The following is a 22,574-nucleotide window of genomic DNA, read 5'->3' on the forward strand; positions in this document are numbered from 1 at the left end:
AAGTCTGTATTGACAAGGCAGCCCCAACCCCAAAAAAGGCTGAGAAAGGTCTAGCTCCAGAAATGGCTACTATGGGGTTAATCATCATTCCCGAGCATGATGGAAAGAAATCACTGCTCCTTCACCTCTTCAAAGCACTCTACAAATGTCCCGTCCCATGATCAGCACCCCGCAGGACACTGCCCAGCTCCTCCAGAAGCAGAGGGAGCTAGGGGCTTGTCCAAGGTCAGTGGCAGGCTGGTAGCAGAACCCAGGAGTCCTGGCTCCCTGGTCCTGCGCTCTGACATGCAGACAGAGCCATGCGCTCTCTCACAGGAGGCCCAGGGCAATCACGCTCCATGAGGCAGAATTTATACAACGGCAAAACCAATTTGGGCTTTGGGGTATTGCTGTTTGCCTCAATTCAATCCAGCCCTCTGCCAAAGTCCCGGATCAGGGCTCATTAAGGCAGCGGCAGCAGACGATCGGATTTGTTCTTCCCTAAATTGGGCTCCGCTGGGGCGGGCGGTGAGGAGCGGCTGTTTGCTTGGTATTTTTAAATCAGTGTTAGAAGCTGCCCTGGCGTGTTAGATCCTTTCCTCCTCGGCGGCAAAGCTGACAAGGGCTGCCCATCCAGGGATCCCCAGCGCCAGGGAGGTCATCGCTAAACAAGGCGCATGGGAGACAAAGCTGGCAGGGAAATCGGAGGCTCTCTTGAACCCCCCACCTCCAAATCCCCATTCGCCCCAGCTCCAGCCCTGACAAACAACATTGCTCTTCTGCTAATTGGTTTCACAGGGTCCTTTTAAACAAACCGGCCAACAGAGCACGGGCTGTGTGCTCATTCCTCAGATGCACCAAACCGAGTGGGTGCAGGAGGGTGCAGGAGCTGTTGAGGGCAGAGGACAGGGCATGAGCAGGGCCAGAGGGTTGAGGAACTGTGCCTGAAGGGACAGCTCATCCCAGCTCTACAGGGAGCCCCTTCCCTGTGGGAGAACCATCCAAGGTAGGCACTGGTCACCACTGCAAGCTGGAGAACGTCCCCTGTCCATGGAGACATCAGCTTCTCAGCTTGCTGGACCAGGGCTGTTCTGGCAGCTGTGATAGAGCCTTCCCATAGGATGGTCTGGCCTCGTGCCATAATAATGTTACGGCATTGCAAAAAGGCATCTTAAGAGCACAAAAATGATTGTCCTTGTTCAAACCAAAGGTCCATCTAGCCCAGGATCGGGGCTCTGACAGTCTGCAGCAGATACGTTAGAGGAAGTGTCTGGGAAACATGCCACGTGCAGACTAATCCATCCCTCTCGTATCCTCCTGGTCTCCAATGCAAAGGGATGTTGCATGCTGGCACATGGGCCAGGCTCTACCATGCAGCTTTCCCACACAGTGCCAGTACCCCATCTGATGCACCGCAAAAAGGTAAGCCCAACGAATCCTCCCAATACCCGTGACCTTCCCTGTATCCTCCTTGGGCTGGATGCTGCTCCTTTCTCTGGCCCCAGTATGGGCACTCCCCTGACTCTGCTCCCAGCCCCATCAAGATGTGGTTTGAGTTTCACTCTACCTTGCCTTACTGGGTTGGTAGAGAATGGCTGGAGTCCCATTCCACAAACACAACGCAGAGCTCTCAGCTCTGGCTTGGGGTAGGCCCTAACATCGGGGCAGCGGCTGGACACAACACTCAACCCCCAGCTCCCCTCCTACTACCAGCCCTGACAAAAACCAGTGCATAGGCTGTAAGGGCAGCTCACAGGGGCTCATTGATCTATTTGTGCCAGACCTACAATTAGTGTGGCAATTTCTTAATTTACTTTTAATGACTTGGGGATGGGGAGACTGATAGCGGGGCCAGGCACTGGCAGCTAATCAGATGCAGCTTGTAACTGGCATGTGCAGCGGCCGGCGCACACAACAAGAAGCGCAGAACCTAAATGCCTCGGTCGATTGTTTGAGGCCCTGAAGAAAGCCCATGGGTTCTTGTGCACAGCACGGCCTGGCCCCGAGCACTGATGCTGTCAAGGGGAATTCCAGCCCTGGAACAGATGTGGGCTTGGGTATTTTTCAAGCTTCCTCCACTGCCCTAGTCAGGTGCTTTCCCTTGGGATGTTGTCAGTGACCTCAGCCACAGCCAAGGGGATTAACAAATGAGACCATGGTAGCCACAGTGGGGCTTCCCACACTGAGTGACCCCCTGCCCCAGTCAACACGGGGCAGTCAGTGAGCCCTGGCTGTGGAGTGTGGCCTGCAGTAGCCCAGTTTGGACTTGCAGAGAACATGCGAATCCCCTGCCTGCCAGGGTCTGCATCTGCTGGGAACAGTCTGCTCTCAGCACCCAGGGGCCTGCCCAAGACAGCAGGGTCAGCTGGGCCTGGCAGCAGTCACGGCCCTTTGAAATGCATGACACTGGTTCTCCATCTTTTCAGACAGACAGAAGAGTCACTGCCTGGCCTCTGAAAGAAGACCACTACTGCGGGAAAAGAATTTAGGGCAGGACAGGGCAGGGCAGGCTTCTTCCCCACCCTCTGCCAAGGCACCTCACCCACCTGAAGTCCTTCCAGGATTTCAAGTCCTAGCTCCCCTCTCCTTCTCTTTCCATTGCTTCTCACTCCTGACCAGCAACATCCCTAGCCTTGGACACCCGCACACAGCTCCATCCACACACCACAATCCTGGCACTCTGCTATCTCAGCCCCTGCCCCAGTGCATACACATCTCTAGTTACGCTCCTCCATCCAGACCCACTGCATCTGCCGCTGCTCGAGGCCTGCAACTCTACAGTCAGCCAGGCTGGGGATACTCTGTGCTGGGGGCAAATTAGTGCCCACGAGGGGCAGACTATGAAGCTCACTTTGTGCCTCCCATGGAGCAGTGAACAAGTGTTCGGAGGTGTCAGGGAATGACTCCAAACCCCAGGATCCTCACAACATAGAGGCTGTGGCTAATGGTCTCAGCGCAGGTCTGGGTGTCAGGAGACTTAATCTGAGTCCCAGCTCTGCCACTGCTTCACCATGTGACTGAGCAAATTCTGCCATTCTCTGTGCTTCATAGTTTCATAGTATCTCAGTTTCTTTACCTGTTCTACCTGCCAGACATGGAGGGGGCTGCAAAGCATTGCTGTTTGCTAACTTCTAAGCAATTAGAAACAAGGAGCACCAGAGAAAGTCTGTTGGCTCTGACAACTGGGTGGCTCCCGCCAGCTCTGAAGCATGCGTTCCAGAGGAAGCCATGTTGCACTTTGCCACCCCCTCCCATCCAGGTCTCACACACAGCCTGCTCCCTCCCCTCATCTGGACTGAATTAAAGAAGCAAACACTGCCTAGCTCCAGCTGCTGCTTCTCCCTCCCTGCCTGGCTGGGGATAAGGCAGAAGCAGGGTCCCTCCTCTCCTTTTCTCCAGCACCATGACACGCAGGATGCACAGAGCTGCGGAGAGTCCAGGCTATCATGGGATTTGCAAATGACAGGAGGGAAGGTTTGAGCAAGTGGGCTACTAGCTCTCAGGTGGCTGCTGGACCAAGTGGCAGCAGGATCTGGCCCAGCGTGTGGCTCACTGAGAGGAGAGCAGACAACTCTTCCTATTAACCACTGTCAACAAGAATTGATCTGCTGCAAGATGGACAAACACAAAAAGAAGACAACACCATTATTTCAACCCCAACATGACTCCCGGGCAAATGCCATGCCTTGTGTGCGCAAGGAGGCAGGGGCAGAGATGGGCAGTGCAGTGATAAATTGAGGATGGGACCTGATGGGGTGCTGGCAGGATATGCATGTGGGAGATGAGGAGAGTGAAAGCCAAGTGACCACTGCTGGGCTCCAGCTAAGCCAAGCAAACAGCTTTTCCCAGTCTGCAGAGCCTGGAACAAGAGCTCTGGCATCTCATCAGACGGGGCTCTCAGGACTGAAGACACATTCAGCACACTCAGCACTGACAATGCCTGCATTCCTGGTGAAACCCTGGGAAAGATGCATTCCCTGTGGCTCTTCCCAGCACCTTTGCTGCAGGGAACTCACCGCCCTGTACAGACAAAAAGAGAGGATCCCAAAGCCTCTAGGCAGCAGGTCACTATCTTTAGTTATATGGTAGTAGAGGCCATTATATAGGGAATTATATAGCATAAAGTCAACTGCTTTGAGTTAACATCCCCTTCAGAGGTGCCTACTAATATGAGATGCCTCAGCTATGGAGCATCCAAATGAAGATGTCCGGTGCCTGCTACACCCGCTGACCTAAGCTGGAGTGCCAGGTGCTCAGCACCTCCTTAAAGCCAGGGCCTAGTCATCTCAACCTAAGTGAGGAAAATCTGAAAATACTGGCCTCCCTGAACTGCCAGTCACTGCACTATGAGTTACCAGCCGTGCTGTGAAGGAGAACCCAGGCTTCCTGACGCCCAGCCCCATGAGAGCTGTGTTCCCATTACAGACTCCCATGGCTGCTGGCTCTCAGCTTCAGACTTATCTGCTACAGCTCTAGAGGTATCAGCTGTCCTGCTACAGAGCTGTCAGACATGGAGAAATACAACCCTTGAAGGCTTCACTAGTAATCCTCTGCTGCCAAAGCCAAACCAAGTCAGCAGGAGACCTCTTGCTTCACTACCTTTCTAAGCCAGGATCTGGAGGGTGTATTCATTTCCACTGAGGAGGGTGGAAAAGAGGGTGTGGGCACAGTTCAGTACCAGTACCAAATGCCCAGTAATCCTCCTTTACCCACACCACTCCCACCCCTAAGACCACTAAAACTGAGCAGAATTTAAAACTCTTCATTGACCTCATCCTCTGCAGTGTTCATTCCTTCCTGCCCTTCCTGTTCAGCTTGAGGCAATGAAGCTTAAACAGGCCTGTTACATATCGTAGGCCAAAGCTGCAGCTCCTAATGACTCCCACAGCAAATATACCTTTCTCACAGGCCACAAAAACCTGGCCTCTGCTTTTCAGTCACTACTGGTCTGCTTCTAGTCAGTTTTATGGCCTGGTTTCCTGGTACTAATACAGGCCATAAGTTCTGAGGATCACACACTGGATGGAGCCGCTGCTCATCCCAAAGGAAGGTTTTGCTGGTTTGTCAGAATCGTGTAAAATCTATTCAGTCTGTTGTATGCAGCCCTTGCATGCAGCCCTCACAGTGTGGACAGATACTCTGTGACATGGTCCTTTTTCCATCACCGGGTCAGAACAGCTATGGGAAAGGGCATACAACACACCCAGACCAGGAATGGATGGGATTTCTACATGGGGTTTTGGTCCTTCCCACTGAGGGCTTTGTATGGGGATTATATAGCATAAAGTCAACTGCTTTGAGTTAACATGATATCCTCTGGGACCTCACTGGGGGACATTCATGTCATAGTTTTCTTTCAGGCTGACATAAATTTTGGAAATAACCTCAAGCTTCCTGGTTAAGCCTGTCCTTAACTAGTAGGGGCTGGGAGATTTCTTATCCCTTTCCTCTGAGGCACTTAGTGGTGGGCATGGTTGGAGATAGGATACTGAGGCAGGCAGACAGCTGTTCTGATCCAGCATGGCATACCCCATGTTATTTAAGCCACTTCCCTCAAGAGTGATATGCAATTGGCATTGGACAGAGAACAAGGGCACTATCTGGACTGAAAGGGCTTTTCAGAGGGTCACAGGCACCATATGGAACAGCAAGCCAAGGGGCTGGAGTGTGGAGGTCCCTGACCACTAACCTTACCCCTAACACAGTGCCACTTTTCGTCTACTTGCACATCTGGGCTCCTCCACCTCCACCAAGCACCTGTAGTTTCAGTGCCTTGGATGCAAAGAGAAAGGCCAAGCCAGCTCCAGCCAAATGCCACCCTAAGCTTTGTGGCATTTTAACAGCGATCCAGATTCTTGGCTCACCCTGTCTCTGTGACAGGACGGGCTTGACGCTCTCAGCTGCTCTGAGCTCTTATAATTCCTTTTAAACAAAATTCTGATTCCAGGGTGGAAAGTATTTATGTGTTGGGCAGGGGTCCCAAATGCTGGTGTGAAGGGTGGGAGCAGGCCAGCAGTGGCATTACTCTTCTCAGCAAGACCAGAGCAACAGCCAGAGTGGTGCCAATAACCAGCGGGAGCTTTGGGGAGCAGGAGAGGCACAACTCTAATTTCCAGCCTTCATCAGATAAGAAACTGAAACCCAAATAGATTAGATACTATGCTAAGACTCTGGTAATTAACACCGTCAAGGCCTGCCTGGTCTGGAATCCGTGGGTAAATAGAACATATCAAATAGAATTACCCACCAATCCTTCCTAATGCACTTGGAGCCTGGCCCAACAGACATGTTAACATTAATATACACAGTCTTATTAAATGAAGGTCATAAAAGCTGTCAGAGAACAGAGATGATGAACCACCAGTCCTCACAGGGAGAGGGAGCTGGGGGACAAATAGCCCAGTGCTTTACTGGGAGTCTGCAAGCCTGGGACACAAGGGAACTGTGATCTGTGAGGAAGGTCAGAGACTTCACATGAGGAAACACCAGGAGCAGGGAGGAGAGAGAGAGAGAGCACGCGTTCATCATAAACAAGCACAAGGAACAGTCCAGGATAGTCAGAGCCTGCCCTCAGACAGTGCCTGCCACCAGCAGATTGCAAAACACAGGGCCAGCAATAATTAAGCTGTCCAGGAACTGGTCAGGATCACCATTTTGCTGAGAGGGGAAACTGAAGCCCAGGGCAAGGCCAAGGCTTTGCCCAAGGCTGCACACAAGTTGCCTCAGGCTGCACAGTGGCAGAGGAGGGAATAAGATCTAGAAGTCCTAGCTCCAAAATACCCTGCTCTAGCCATGAAACTGCACCCCTACTCTCCCCACTGTCAGCTGCTGGGGGGTGGGGGTGGCCCTAATGACCCCACTGTATGTCTGCTGCTGGGGGGTGGGGGTGGCTCTGTGTTGTGCTTGGAGCAAGATGGGGACAGGAGGATTATGGTGGCAGATCAAACGAGTGCAGAGTGACACAAGGGCTGAATGAGCATCAGGGAAGAGCAGTCAGTGCTGCAGGGATCCTGTCCAGCCCAGGGAGAGGAGGTACAGGGGAGGTACAGGTGCACGGAGTACAGGTATGTGCTTGCTGGGCTAAGCAGAAGTCACATACACAGCTGAACATGGGGAGCAGACAGGAGATAGATGGGCAGCAGATACGCTGACATACAGGGTTTTGCATGTGATTCAAGGGTATGAACAGGCATCTTTCTGTTGGTGCCACCCTTCTCACACCCTGCCCTGCCTCCTAACTCCCCAGGCTCCCTCCTCCACCTTCAAACTCCCCATCTGCTCAGTACTTCCACCCCAATCCCTGCTCACATGGTCCCTGCTCAGCCACCCAGAGGGAAAGCACTGCATCCCAAACAAAGCCACGGTAAAGGGGTATCAGCAAGTACTCCTGGACACCCCCCCAACTGAAAGCAGCTGCCCTCTTCACCTCAGCTCTGTGTTGCCTCTTTCCCTCTTAGTCATAGTCAGGATCCAATCTCTTCTGGACCTGGCCCATGACGGTTTCTACAGCACTGTGTACACCAATTGCTACGTCTAAGCTGCAAGGACAGGCCATCTAAATCCATGCCCTCCCACAAGGCCATGGCATGGGCAGGAGTCTCCCCTGCAGCATCCTCTCCAGCACTCTAGATGAAGCCTGTTCCTCACCCCAAGCCTCCCTTACCTTGAGGATCTTGGGGTCCGTACAGCGGCTGTTGCCATTGCTGGTGTGCATCCAGCTGCTCTCATAGGCCAGGCAATGCTGCCGCAGTGAGCATCTCTTCTCTGTCACACACCAGCCGCACTCGAACCGTGGGTCTGCCTTGAGACAAAGGCCACAGCTCTCTCGCAGGGCTGAGCACTTGTACAGGTGAGCTGCAAAGGGAAGCAGAGCAGTTTCGGGTCAGTGCCATGAAAGGGAAATCCTGTTGCCTCACTGCCCTACAGACCTCCCCAGAACAGGCAGCGGGAGGGCAAGCATCTCACACACACTGATCCCACCAGTGCTCCTACTCTGTGCTGAAGATGCCCCACCTCAGGGGGTGAAGAAAATTCAGCATCCAGGGTATGCTGGGAGGGTGCCTGGGGCTTGAGAGACCACCAAGAAGGGGACAGCACTGGTGCTTCTTATGAGGACGCCGGTCCACAAGGAACTGGACTGAGGCCCACTGACCCATTTCACATGACAGACCAAATGGCTGGGAGCTGATGTCAATCTGGAATCGCAACTGCTCAGGTGGGTGGATGGGTGCAAGTGGAGGGGGACTGGCCTTCAGAAGATGGGTTTGGAAATTGTCTCCTGCATGGAGATGTAAGGACCCAGGTGGCTCTGAGGCTTGGGGTGTGGACCACAGAGTCCTTTCACTGTGGGGCTGTTGGCCACGTTGCAGTCCCACTTACCCTGGATGTTCTGGGGGTTGTCTATGACGAAGTTTCCGTTCCATACCACGGACAGGTTCACGGGCAGGTCGCTGATGTCATTCCCTTCATAGAAATACTGCAAGGGGAGACACGGGAGAGCAGAACCCGTTAGTCAGCGAGAGGAGGGCTGGGCCAGACACCTCCCGTGATGGATGAGGCGAGGCACGAAGCCAAGGCCACACAAGAACGCTGCTCAGAAAACTTCCCAGTTGGGCGCAAAGGGAGGCAAACAGAGCAGTGCAACACGGTTACAGGCTGTGCCAGAGCACTCCAACCTAGACCACAGGTAGCTGCTGCTTTCCAGCTCTGATCCCCCCGCACAGCTGTGCCAGTCCTGGCTGCTATTCTAGCCCAGACCATCCCACACCTCTGCCAGTGTCCCCTACCCTCCTTCCTGGCACCTACTGTTATTCCAGTCTTGGGGCTCTCTCACCCCTGCCGGAGCCATTTACTCCAAACCTGCTGTTGCCCCCAGACCCTCCCAGCTGTAACAGCACCTCGGCCTCACTCCTGACTCCCAGCATCCCCCAGACACCAAGCCCAGCCCAGAGCTGCAATGCCCAGAGACACCGCACATGTGGACGCCATGTCCTGTGGCTTGAACGTTCCCACCAGCTCATGAAACAAACCCATCAGGAAATGCTGGCCAGACTGGCCCCCACAGGCCAGAGACAGGGCCATTCCAGAAATGACCCAAGGGAAAACTGCTGAGATTAATTACCTTTCAGACATCACAATGCAGCAGGCCCAGGCTGTGGCTGGGGAAGATGTGAATCCCCCTGGCAGGCTGTCTAAGTGTAACAGTTGTGCTGCCTGGGCCTTGGCAGAAGCTGGAGCTCTCTTCCTTCCCCCCTTGAGAACGAACAGGGCTAGATCCTACATTCCTCACCCCCTCGCCTGGATCGCAGAGCCGAGGCACTCGAGACAAGCTCCGATGAAAGGAGCCAGAGAAACAGAACTCCAGCAACGAGTGTATCCCTCCCACCCCGCCCCGCCGTGCCGTGCCGTGCCTCCCCCCTGCCCAAAGCACCTCCATGGCTTCTAACCTGAGCCAAGTCCTGGCAGCCCCATCAATATTCCCCACACAGCCCCGGCACGCAGGCGGAGGCTTAATCGATACAGAGACAGGAAGGCAGTCGGAACCTTCCCTGACAGCTAATGACCTCCTTCGGCGAGAGATTCTCCGCTCCTCTCCGGAGAAAATGACAGGCGTGTCAGGAGAGATTAAATGAATGATTCATGGGTTGCTGGAGTTGGTTAGGGAGCTGCGGACGCTGCAGCATGGCCTAGGGCGGGTTCAGGCCCCACCCCGGAGCCACACCACTTCTTGCTCTCCCCAGTCCCATGGGCTGGCTGCAAAGATGGAGACAGCAAGGCAAATGACAGTGTCACCACCCACCCACCCCAGACCCCTCCTCATATAGAAAGCAGCTCTTGCCTGATCCACACCCTGCTTCAGCACCAGCTCTGCAGCTGGCTCAGAAGAGACACAAGTGTCGCACTGTCCTTGCAGCCCTGAGGTGGGAGCAGACAGACCCCACTGTGGGTGAAGGTGGGGAGCAGGTGCCACTGGCCTAAGCACCAGGCACACAGCAGAATAAACCAGCTCTCCATCCCCTCTGCATCCCTTTTCTAAACTGCACCAAATCATCCGGGATCTCCCTGCACCCCCAGATGGGGAAAATGAGGCTCAGGGAAGGTGAACTGTTCATGCAGTGACATAAGCCACAAGTCCTACGTAACCACCATGTGTTCCAGCCACTAGGATCCTGCCCATGGATCTGGGCCTCTAGGCTACAGAAGCTGGGCACAATACTGGCATGGATACCAGAAGCAGGGTAGCACTGTTAGCCCCATTAGCCCCTTTTCAGCACGGGCAATTAGCCACAATTACACAATCATGCTACTCCAGGAACTGCCCTAACCACGGGGGAGCTGGTTTTAAGCCAGCTCGTGCTGTGCAAAAATGCCCAAAGTGTGTGGGGCAGCAGTGGGCAAGCTGCATGGCGTAGGCAACTGGGGCACAAGCGCAGCTCCTGGATCCCAGCAGACGGGGCAGGCACATCCACAGCCTGCCCCTGAGAGCTAGGTGCCCCGGAGCACCTGCACTGGAGAGCAGCAGGGCAGGGCTAGTCCAGAGGGGGCATCAGACTGGGTGACACCAGGCGAAGCTATACGTAGGTGCACGGGGAAGGGAAGCGCTAACCTGGTCATTCTCAGGCACAGTCGCACACCCCTACTGGGCTCCCGAGCACAGTGGGTCCTGTGCCCCTCGGCTCTTGCTCCCTGCCAGAGGTGGCTGCCCTGCAATAGTACTGAACACACCAGCTGATACACGGGGACACAGAGTGCAAGGTATCAAAGAAACATGCGATGCATAAGTGACTGCATCAGCACCAAGCAATAGTCAAAGGGATTGGGGCACGGAAAGGAACACACTGCCCCTGAAGAGTGAGGCCTGGGATGGCGAGGCCTGCACGGCAAATTCCCTGCTGGCCAGGAACAGGGAATACCTTTGTTTTTCCAGGGCAGGATGCAGGGCAGGAGGAGCACAGAGGCTGGGAGGGGCAGTTGTTACTGGGATGAGGCCTGCGGCGGGGAAGGCCTGACTGTTAGCTTGGGAACTGCAGCCCAGCCCAGCCCAGATGGGGATGACTGCAGTGCTGGTACCTGGAGCTTGCTCCCTCATCAGTGAAAAATCAAATGCCCCCTGCCCTACACTCACCAGCTGTGCCTTGTGGGCAGGCCGGACCGCCTCCTCTCCATGGCCAGAGACTGAGCTTGCATCTGCCCTTGCCCCTCTCCTCTGCAGATATGGACAGAAAAAGGGAAGATCTCCTCCTCTGCCTAGTCAGCTTCCTCCTTCCTCTGCCTTGTGCACTACAGCTACTGGGGAATCTCACCTTTAACCCAAATGAGGGGGTGAAAATCTCCACCAACACCCTGGCAGGGACTGGCCCTAAGAGGGCACCCCAGCCCCTCACCAAAGACCTCAATGCAAGAAAACCCTGCTGCCCCTCTGCCCACCCCACGCCTTCCCACATGGCTGCCCAGGGCAAGGATACTCTGTCCTTAGGGCTCTGAGCCAAAAACCCACCATCCTCCCAGCCCTGCTTCCTGGCACCAGTCACTTCCAGTCCTACTGCCAGGTGGCTCTAAGAGCCGGAGGGGCAGCTCCCCACTGGCAGTGACAGCCTAGTTCAGAGGACACAAAGCAGTGACCCAGGAGACAAGTCAAAGTCAAAGCAGCAGCAAATGCAGTGTGTTTGGGGTCCCAGCAGCCTTGGCTCTCCAACACCTGGACAGCCTCACAGGTTGCAATCCAGAAGCTGAAGGGAATCAAAAAGCCCACCAGCTAGTGGGCACCGAAGAACAGATACGAGATGACCCAAAAAAAAACACACACATGCATTCACACCCTTACACTTGCCCCTGGTCCCCAAAGATCCCCACAAGCCATCTGCTAAGGATGGGCTGAATTCTACCCTCAGTTCTGTCCCTGCAATGCAAGTCTGACAGGACTGCACAGCCAGATCCAGCTGTCACTGTCCCCAGAAGTAAAATGCCACCACTTCTGAGGCAGAAGCCAGCAGCTGTTCAGCAGGGAACAGCAGCTTATGACTGGATGTGATGTGGGCTGGTCCATCCAGCTGAAACTGCTGTCAGACCACCGATGACCTCAAGTGGCAGAAAGCTCTGATTTAGAGCCTGCCTCTTCAATGGAGCATCACTGCTACCACCAAGGCTGAACTGAAGTCTGGTGCCACCCAGCCCAGGGCCCACGGAGCCATCAGTGGTCCTGGGAAGGCTCCCACCCTACCCCATCCTCCATGGTGTATCATATTCACGGAAAGACCTTCCCTGAGCTCCAGGGACTGTGGATATGGGCCCCACGATGACAGGGACAGAAAAGGACTGGAAAGTCTTAACTCAGCAGGTGTGAGCTTCCAACCTCCTTCTCTCCATCCCTGCACGAGGGCAGAGGCTGAGGGAGCCCTTGCACCAAGGCGCCTGGGGAGCGGCGAGTGCCTCACAAGCAGGTGGAGTCCCAGACTTGGCAGGCTCCAAAGTGGGAGTGGGGGGGAGGAGCCGTGGAGCAGAATTTAGCTGTGACGAGCAGCATGGCCGCGTAAGTGAAATTGGCATTTTCAATTTGTACTCTGACATGTCTCATTTGGGGCCCTGGCATCTCGGGAAAGCATCCAGCCTGCAGCTGTCCGAAACACTTATTTGCATCTCCCTGCCCCGGCTGCTTTTGGAAATGAGCTCTTTCTGCAGGGGGGAGTGGAAGGGGGGCTAAGGGGGGGGGGGATAATTAACCCTTCATGCACCAGCCTTGGAGATGGGACACCATTTAGCTGGGGAGAGAAGGAACAAGCCCCACACAATGAAAGCATCATAGAGAAATAATGTGCCTCCCCCCACCTACCCTTCTGACCATGCCTGGCAGTAACAGTTCTGCCTGGGCCCCCAAGTTTCCAAGTTATATTCTGTTTCCTTGACTGAGATGAGTTAAAGCCATGCAGCTCATACCCCAGCTGCAAGCATGCCAAGTCCTCCAGGTCTGCAGTGTTGGCTTTAACTCAGTTCTTCAAACCAGCAGGAGATGTTGAGATTCAGATTTCAGACCTCATTTGCACCACATCCACTTGTGATCTCCACCACAGATTCCTCCCTCCCACCCCAGCACCAGGCAACGCTATGAAAATGCAGCTGTTTCTGGCATGGAAAGAAGCACCTAACTTGCATGAAGCACAGCATTTTGACTAGGCTCTTAGGGCACTTATACATGTACTCTGGGAGCGGAGGGGGGATGCTTTAAGTAGAGCGGCTCTGACAGCATCATGTGCATCAGCATTCCTGCACTTAAAAATGGCAGTTTGGGCACTTTAGGTTTAGTTAAAGTACCCCCGCCACCATTTTTCAGCATGGAGATGCTGATACACATGACACTGGAGTCTGCTGGACTACAGTACCACGCTCCAGTAGACTCGATTAACTGAGTTTGCTCCAATGTGCTGTAATCACAGTGTGTTGGAGCACCCTCACTGCATGTGTATAGGTGCCTTTAGGGAATTGCCATGGAAGCATTAATGTCTCTTGGACCTCAGCTAACCTTTCATGCACCAGCTTTGGAGATATTGAGGTCTCATCCCAAAGATTCATCCAGTGCAAAGCACAGGATACATCCTACAGCACTGATGCAGTTCAAAGACCTGATATTGGCAGCTTCTCACCTATGGGTCCAGGCCCAGCCTCAAATCCAGGGTCAGGAGATTCAATCCACAGCTCCTTGCACAGTTCTCTAAGCGAGTGACTCTCAACCTTTTTTGTACAAGGACGCATTTGTAAACTTCAATGGCCAGTCCTGACCCACAGCTCCCCGGCCCTGCCAGTGCCCCACTCCCAAGCCACGACCCCCAGACCTGTCAGTGACCCTCACTCCCAAGCCATAGCTCCCCACCCTCAAGCTCTGCTGGTGCCCCTCACTCCCAGCCCACTGCCCTCCGCCCCCAAGCTACAACCCCCCAGTGTGTAGGGCTGGGGCTAGGTGTGTAAGCTATGGGGGGGCATGTATCCCCCCAGATTTGTGCGGGCACAGGGCTGCAGTCTGGCCGGACCAGCTTGAACAGGATCCGCCTCAATAGCCCAGCAGGTGGGTCCCAGAGCGGGAGGGTGGAATGGGACAGCACGACTAGTTGCTGCTGCTGCCACCACCATGAACCCCGCACCAGCAGTATGATAAGCCCACGCTGCCCTTACCTCCTCCCACCACAGGCTGCTTGCGAGCTAAGCCACAGCTCTACCATGCCACCATAGCTCAGTTTCCAGCAGCTAGTCTCACTGCTCTGCTCCACCCTCCCACGCTGGGACCCACCCGCCAGGCCCCAGAGGCAGCTCCTGCCCATTGCTGCCTGGTGCCAGCACAAAGCAGGGGTGGGGCATGTGCCCCCTCCCAGGCCTCCCTGACACATTGTCTATGCAACCCCCCATAGACTTACTTGTGGGGAGCTGCAGGAGCTGTGTCTATGTGTATGTGGCACCCCCTGCAGCCCACTCCCCCAGCCCCCAGCAGGCTCTTGGAACGCTGCCAGCCTGCAAGGGGAAACCCACACTTCCCCACATTTTTCTGTGATTGTTTGCAAAACTTTCAAATATTCTTGCCACCCACTTTTGGGTCGCGACCCACAGATTGAGAAACACTGCTCTAAGCGATCTCGGGTCCTAAATCTAGAAACTGCTTAGCAGAGCACTGGGTTCCTCAGGCTCTCCTTCTAGCACTGAGCTCCTCGAGGAAACTGGGAGATGCCCATTTTCTGAGCCGATCATAGATTCACAGATGTTAGGGTCAGAAGGGACCTCAATAGATCATCGAGTCCGACCCCCTGCATAGGCAGGAAAGAGTGCTGGGTTTAGATGACCCCAGCTAGATGCCTATCTAACCTCATCTTGAAGACCCCCAGGGTAGGGGAGAGCACCACCTCCCTTGGGAGCCCGTTCCAGACCTTGGCCACTCCAACTGTGAAGTTCTTCCTAATGTCTAGTCTAAATCTGCTCTCTGATAGCTTATGGCCATTATTTCTTGTAACCCCCGGGGGTGCCTTGGTGAGTAGAGCCTCACCAATTCCCTTCTGTGCCCCCGTGATGAACTTATAGGCAGCCACAAGGTCACCTCTCGACCTTCTCTTGCGGAGGCTGAAAAGGTCCAGGTGCCCCAGTCTCTCCTCATAGGGCTTGGCCTGCAAGCCCTTAACCATACGAGTGGCCCTTCTCTGGACCCTCTCCAGGGTATCCACATCCCTCTTGAAGTGCAACGCCCAAAATTGCACGCAGTACTCCAACTGCGGTCTGACCAGCGCCCGATAGAGGGGAATTATCACCTCCTTGGTTCTGTTTGTCATGCATCTGCTGATGCATGATAAAGTGCCATTAGCTTTTCTGATGACTTCGTCACACTGACCACTAGGACTCCAAGATCCCTTTCCGCTTCCGTGCCACCCAGCAGGTCATTCCCTAGGCAGTAGGTGTGCTGGACATTTTTCCTCCCTAGGTGCAGCACTTTGCATTTCTCTGTGTTGAATTGCATTCTGTTGTTTTCTGCCCATATGTCGAACCTGTCCAGGTCTCCTTGTAGTTGTTCCCTGCCCTCTGGTGTGTCCACTTCTCCCCACAGTTTTGTGTCATCCACAAACTTGGACAGAGTACACTTCACTCCCTTGTCCAAGTCACTGACGAAGACATTGAAGAGTATCGGTCCAAGGACCGAGCCCTGCGGGACCCCACTGCCCACACCCTTCCAGGTCGATACCGACCCATCCACTACAACTCTCTGGGTACGACCCTCTAGCCAACTCTCCACCCACCAGACTGTGCAGTCATCCAAGTCACAGCCTCTTAACTTGTTCACCAGTATGGTGCGGACCAGTTGTGGAGAGCTGCAGAGAAGCCAAGCTGGCTTGGGGGCAGTGGAGCACGAAGCCACCAGCCCTTGTTTTCATATCAAAACAAGCGGCTGGGACTGCCAGCTCTTATCTTGCATCTTGAAATACGACCAGTCTTGCATCTTGAAACACGCTTGCTCTGCTTGCTGCTAGTGGGTCCCCTACTACCCTCCACTGACGGCAGTCAGTCTGGCCTTCCCCACAGCCATGGCAGCCAGCAGCATGCAGCGGGGAACACATACTGCTTCATTCAGCCATGGACGTTGGCTTTTGAGGCCAGAGAGAAGATAAGAGCTGGCAGTCCCAGCTGCTTATCTTGATGGTCACTTGACTGGCAAGCCCAGCAGCCTCTGCTGCAGGGAAAGGGGAAGGGGATTGTGGAAGGCCAGAAGTGATTCATCCCTGTTGTCTGCAACATGCTCGGCTATCTGTCACCAACTCCAGGGAGTCCCCAGTGAAAACAAGGGCTGGCGGCTTCGCGCTCCACTACCCCCAAGCCAACTTGGCTTCTCTGCAACTCTCCACAACTAGGCCAAGCCTGGCTTTCCAGAACCACCCTGAGTTTCTCCTCCACATTGGGCTGATGTAAAGGAAGGGAGTCAACCCCATGTCCCAAAACCCAGGGTCAGGGAGCACAAAGGAAGGTGGGTGTATAGGAGAAAACGGGGTGGAAAAGGCAGCCAACAAAACCTACTCCAGAGCCAGGGATCTGACACCACCTCCTTGTATTGCACAGACTCCGCCAAAATCCATCTCCTGCTCACACACCCATTTTCCTTTCTACACCCCTCAATGGTTTAACCTTCTTCAAAGTTGGAAAAACCCCTCTTGCTCCTTCCAGGGTTTGTCCTTTTTATCACTTTGCCAGGTTATTTCCATGTTGTGCCCCAGGCTCGGACAGGGTCAGCAGAGCTCTGAGGACAGATCTGAATGGAAGCTGAGAGGCTATGGTGACCAGTACAAGAGGAGGTCTCTAGACAGGACAGAGGCCCCAGACACCACTGTCTTGCACCGTTATACACATTTGTGCACAGGAAGGGTGCAACAAAACAGGTTTTGAGCAGGGACTGCTGTACCCAGGTGTGCATGAACTGAGATGAAATGGCAGAAGAGAATGACTGGGGTCCTGAGCAACTAGACTCAGTGGTTTGAGTCTGTCAGAGGGCGGATGGAAACACGCTGAAGAGAAAGCATGAGCAGCCTATCTGACTCAGACGGCAGATCCTCCAGAGAAAACTTGGGCCGGTTTCAAACACACAACTGAGTGCAGCCTAGGAGGGGAGCCGAATAGCTTTCCGTCCCTCAGCACCCATGTGCTGGGCTCCATGCTGTCTCCTCGCAAAAGTCGATGGCATCACTGAGCCCCGACGCAGAGCAAGAAAGCGGCCACACTCCGTGCTCTGACTGGGAGGGAAACAGGCTCCTGCCTGCAGGACTTGGCAGGTGAACACAGAGGTGGCCCATTTCCAGTGGGGGGTTTTAAAAATGTATTTCCTGTTCGCAAAGGCAAGGCAAGTGGGGCCTGAGCATATCCTGGAATCCCCAATCGTACCCATATTCCAATGCCGAGAGGCTGTTTGATAACTGTCATGCTCACATCCACTACATCTTTACCCTTTCTGAAACTTTGCAAAGCCCCATTAACTCTCATAAGTCATAACCTCCTCTCAACCCCACCTCAGCTTACAGGTAAATCCAATTTATCACCTGCCTGAGGGAACTGAGGTTAGACAGCTGAAATGATTTGCCCAGATCACCACCACTTCTGTGAAAAGGACTTGAGTGCTCCTGGTTCCCAGTCCCACGCCCAGGCCACCATGCCAAGCTGCCTCCAGTTCATCCTAAACATGCCTTCCCTCTAACAAACCAATGAATAACTAACGCTGGGGAACACGCTATATTGCACAATGACTTATTATGAGTCCTGACATCCAGAGGCACCCAACCCGAGGGTGGTCACATGGTGTTGGCTCCTCTTGGCTTGCCCACTAATAAATTGTATTAAAAGACACAGAACATCCATTAAACACTTTGCTTGGAATAAATCCCCTCATCATTGCTGGAGTTGTCAGCCAGGCTTTCTGTGATGGGGAATGGATGGGGAAGGCAGGGGCTGGGCAGTGGTGAATGGGAGGGGACATACTTAATCAGTGTGGCTTTACCCTCTGAAAAAGCCTAGGGACCCTTCATTTAATCCCACAGTGCTTTGGGGGAAAGCATGCAGCAGAAAAGCATCAGCAAAGTGGACAAGTTGCTGGAAGGGAAAATTGCTATCTGGGAGCAAAAATGGTGGCCACAGATGAAAGGGAGGGAGGGAGTGCTCCTCGCGCTGTTTTCAGAGCCTCACCCTAGGATCCAGGACTCGGAGAATACCAATCAAAATGCACTGACAACCTCTCCTGCCTCCAGCAGCCTGGTTAGAAGCAGAGTAATAACACTCAGCAGGACATACTCAGTGCTTTGTGTCTTCAAAGTGCTCTGCCAGCTTTAACCCAGTTTTTGCCACAGCCCTGGGAAGCAGGTCAGTAGGATCTCCACTGGGAGAGGCAAGGCACAGAGAAGGGAAGGAGCACACAGCCCTGTCAGGAGTTCCTGGCACCCAGGTACTTAAACTGTGTACTTCAGACTCTTGTGACTCTTGTAACAAAGATCCTGCACAGGGTAACTCAAAGGAGCGCCTGGGGATACACCAAGGCAGGGCACTCCAGCCAAGCCGGACAGTTTCCTTCCCAAGAGAAGGGATTCAAGCACTGATTGCTCTCACCCTGCCTCTGGACAGAGTCTCTCTCCCCTATCTTGCTTCTAGCTCTGTCCCCTTGTACAACCCTAATCATTCCTTTCAGGAAATTTCATGGTCCAGGACAGAGCTATGTGCTTTTCACCTTTCACTCCACTGCAAGAAACCAGCTCAGGACAGCAGTCACTGCACTCTCAATTACCAAACCGGTGCCCTGTCTGTCCTGCACGGCCCACTTCAGCAGATGCTGGACTGGTACTAATAAGCATCAAGGCAAGCAGTATCAAGGGTCTCTGGGCACAAAGGTTTGGTAGGAAGAGTCTTGTGGAAAAGCAGGCCCTTTACAGAGAGACCCCAAAATTCAGCTTCCCAGAGACAGGCACATCCATCAGTGGCTTTGAGGCCCTGCAAGCACAAGAACATCACCAAGCCTGCTCCAGTTGCTCCAAATTCCATTTGCTCCCAACCCAACAAGCCAAAAACACCGTCCTCCCAGATGGCTGTCTAGGAAAAGCAAGCCCCTACACTGGATTCTCCCAGGCATGTGATAAGGCTGCAGCCCAGAGTAGCAACTGGAAGAAGGGTGATGGCTGTCGGGTGCGAGCACCGTGGGTTGCATAGGCTTGGAGCATCTGTCTGCATCCCAACTTCCCTCTCCCACACCCCCATCTACAGGCGCGCGCCCCTTGATTGCATTTCTGTAGGAACGGTTCAGTTGCAGCTGTGTCCTATTTTTTCTGTAGTTGATGACCTCAACTCCTTCCCCGTGCTACGGGGATGGCAGTAATGTACATCGCGTCTCGCTGGAGCTCAACTGCAATTCATCATTATTTTATCTGCTGGAATTTAATTGGATCCTATCAAACTCTCCTGATACTCCCTTTTCACTTTAAACACTGCTGCAGGAAAGATAAATGTAGGCGCCGTGAGGAGAGAGAGCGCGCTGCTTTCTCCAAGAACGTTTCTGGGGTTGCAGGATCCAATCCCATTTCCCTCTCCGCGGCTGGTTAATTAGAGATACATATACTGTAGGTGTGCAGCACTCATAATAGGGCATGTGTGTATGATTTATGTTCCCCTATAAATATACTCCAGGCCCACTAAAATACCAGCGCTCACACACATAGCACAACCTGACAGGATGGCTTCGGCTTTGATTTTATATCTCTTCTCTTTTCCTGCCATTATTCTCTCTTTGCATTCATGTTCCTTCCCTTCCGAGTCACGCAGCTCCAAAAGGCCAACATGTCCCGAGCTTCTGGAAAGGAGCCCAGGATACAGCAAGCTGAGATCCCGAAACCCTTGGGCTCTGGTGCGGTCAAAGCCTGGACCACATCAAGGTTAAATACAAAGAAACCCCACAAGCCACACATTTGCCAAACACATTAATGGCAACACGACACCTCACTAGTCAGCTGAGCCTCCCAGCCCCACAGCCTCCCACCCTGCCGAGCATGGGCATGCACTACCATGTTGCCATAGGCAGCCTGGCATCTCTCTCAGCAGAGGATAAGGTGTTATCCTCAATGGCCAGTCAGGGCTCTTGGCTTCCACTCCCAGTTCTACTAGTGGCTTTCTGTGCAACCCTGAGCAAGTCCCGTAACCTTTCTGTGCCTCACTTTCCCCAGCCACATGTGGGGACAATGCCACTGTTGTAAGCTTAGTTATTCCAGCACTTTGCACTCCTCCAAAGAGTAGTGTTCATACAATGCACAGGAACAATGCAGACTAATCTCCACACAAAAAGGGGCTCAAACTCTGGCTCTCATCTAACTGCGTGAAATGGGAATAGGATCCTTGACAAACCATCCCAATAACCATTTGGTGTTCAGTTGTCTGACTGCCTCCGTTGCTCTGGGTGATGAGAGGTCACAGGCCATGTTACTGTCAGGTTACCGAGAAGAATGGAGAGGACTTGCCTTTCATTTTCCAAAGAGGCAGTCACATCAGCGGATGCCTTCCCACCCAATAGGTACCAGGGTAGGAAGGAGCAAAATTCAAAGAGATGATGGCTGGAAGCCAGAGGCAAATTGCAGAAGAAGGACGAGTAACTGGTTGCGAATGACAGGAGGACTGAAGAGATCAGCCCGAAAGGACTCTCCTGAGTTGACACAGCTGCTCATCACCCAGTGCTGCTTTTGTGCAAGGCAATGAGAAATAGTTTCAGAGTTGTGTTTAATTTAAAGCACCGAGATGACCAACCCAAATAAAAGAGGAAATATGAGCAGATCAGAAGTTCATTTCTATTTTTAAACTTAAAGGCAAAGAATGTTTCATGGGTTATAACCCCTGACATTATACCCTTTCAGGAAACATTTTAAAGAGCAAAAGTTGGGGCCAAATCCATGCTTGGGGTAGTTCCTTAAGGCCTTTTTAACTGCATCAGAGAGAAATCTGGCAGCATATATTTTTATAAAAAGCCCCTCCTCGTGTTACTAGCATTGCCATAAATGATGGAAGACGATGTTATTTTTCATGAATAACGCTGTTTATCTTATGCAGCAACCAGAACAATGGCTGTGTTATAGGGAGGGTAGGCAAGGTATCAGCTGGCAGAATGAAAGGGGGGGGGGGGGTCTTGGAATGTGAAATGCAGTGGTTTACCTTCATTCATTTATTTGAGAGTCTGTATGAACCGTGAGGATATGTGAATATTTATCTGCCTTCCATTTCAAACTATGGCACTAAGCCTGCAAACACTTGCCTACAGGAGTAACTTTATTCATGTGTGCAAGCAAGCATCTGCAAGATTGAAGCTAACGTTCATCTCCATGCCGTTGAATGCTAAGGAGTTTTTAACTGCAACAGAGATTGGATTTGTGAGTTGGAATGCATCTTGATACTCAATAATAAGGCAAGGTCTTGTATAAGTGTTTTAAAAAGATTTTAAGAAACTGGTTAACTAGATTTAAAGTTGACTTGGAAAGGATTTTTTTTTTTTAAATTGAACTTATGCTTTTTTACTTCTTTATGACAGATAAAGGAAAGCTCAAGGGGCGCTGGTTTTTTGAGTGGGGAGGCATTAAAGTTCTTTTCTGCTTGCTTTTTTACTTTAGAGCTAGCAGGAATGTGCCTCCTGGTATCCCTTGATTTTGCTGGAGGACCTGTTGGGTGTCTCAGAGGATGTGCATGCTCAACATTAAAACCTTTACAAAGGGAATGCTGAATGTTTAAACAAAGATGACCTTTCTTCAAAATGCTAACTAGCCATTGGAGTTAGATCAGTATTAACAAACCAAACACAACACAAAGAGTTTTAAGCAGCCTGAACTATAAATCTCTTCCCGATTCAGAACCTAATCCAGAAAAGAATCCTTTATTCAGCAAAACACTTAACCTTGTGCATAGATTCCCATAGAAGTTATGGGAATTAAGCATCTGCTTGCATACTTTCCACAACCAGAGGCATCAAATACCCACTTCCTATCTCTGATTATGTATGTGGTCCTTTCAGTAGTTCACCAGTCAAGAGGGTCTTCCAGATAACACAAGGCATGAATTTCTAACATTAAAAAGTAGAAACTTAAAACCAAGCAAACTAAACAACAAACCCAATTCCCTTTCTTCTTTATTCATTATAAAGAAATAGAAACAACCCAGGACACAAGTTCAACCTCGCTTCCCCACTGCAGGTCAGCATTAATGGTATTTGATTGCGTATAGAGTATGAAGTGCCATCATCAAGCCAGATGGACTGAAAAAAAAAGAGATAGGAGTAAAATTTCAAAAGAAGTGTGAATTTTAAGCACCCACACTGAAAAAAAAACCCAAAAAACTCAGCTTGGCAAATTGCCTTCAAACTTTAAAACAGGCAAATGTATGCTGAAAGCAAAGACAGCTTTTTTCAACTAAGAAGGTTTTTTCTAGTACAAAGTCAGGTGGGTCATGAAAACAGTAGGGGAAAGACTGGTTTGCAAAAGAAATGCACTTCAAACTTTAACTCCAGCTCTAAAATCCAAGTGAGCTGCAACTCAAAGAAGCAAGATGTGTTTGGTAGTCCCATTCACAGAACCAGC

At 52.4% G+C, this 22,574-nt stretch overlaps 1 protein-coding gene across 3 annotated transcripts in view; it reads right to left on the reverse strand.

Moving 5' to 3' along the window:
* The window catches only part of PLXNA1 (plexin A1), a 239,455-nt gene that overhangs the window by 61,050 nt on the left and 155,831 nt on the right, over positions 1-22,574 (reverse strand). For all 3 annotated transcript variants that reach the window (XM_059715601.1, XM_014605745.3, XM_059715602.1), the window contains exons 11-12: positions 8,359-8,455; positions 7,643-7,833 (exon numbers count right to left, since the gene is read on the reverse strand). In XM_059715601.1, the coding sequence (XP_059571584.1) occupies positions 7,643-7,833; positions 8,359-8,455 (288 nt within the window). The remainder of the gene's footprint in view (positions 1-7,642; positions 7,834-8,358; positions 8,456-22,574) is intronic.

Source organism: Alligator mississippiensis, chromosome 12, assembly GCF_030867095.1.
Source record: "Alligator mississippiensis isolate rAllMis1 chromosome 12, rAllMis1, whole genome shotgun sequence".
Lineage (NCBI taxonomy): Eukaryota > Metazoa > Chordata > Crocodylia > Alligatoridae > Alligator > Alligator mississippiensis.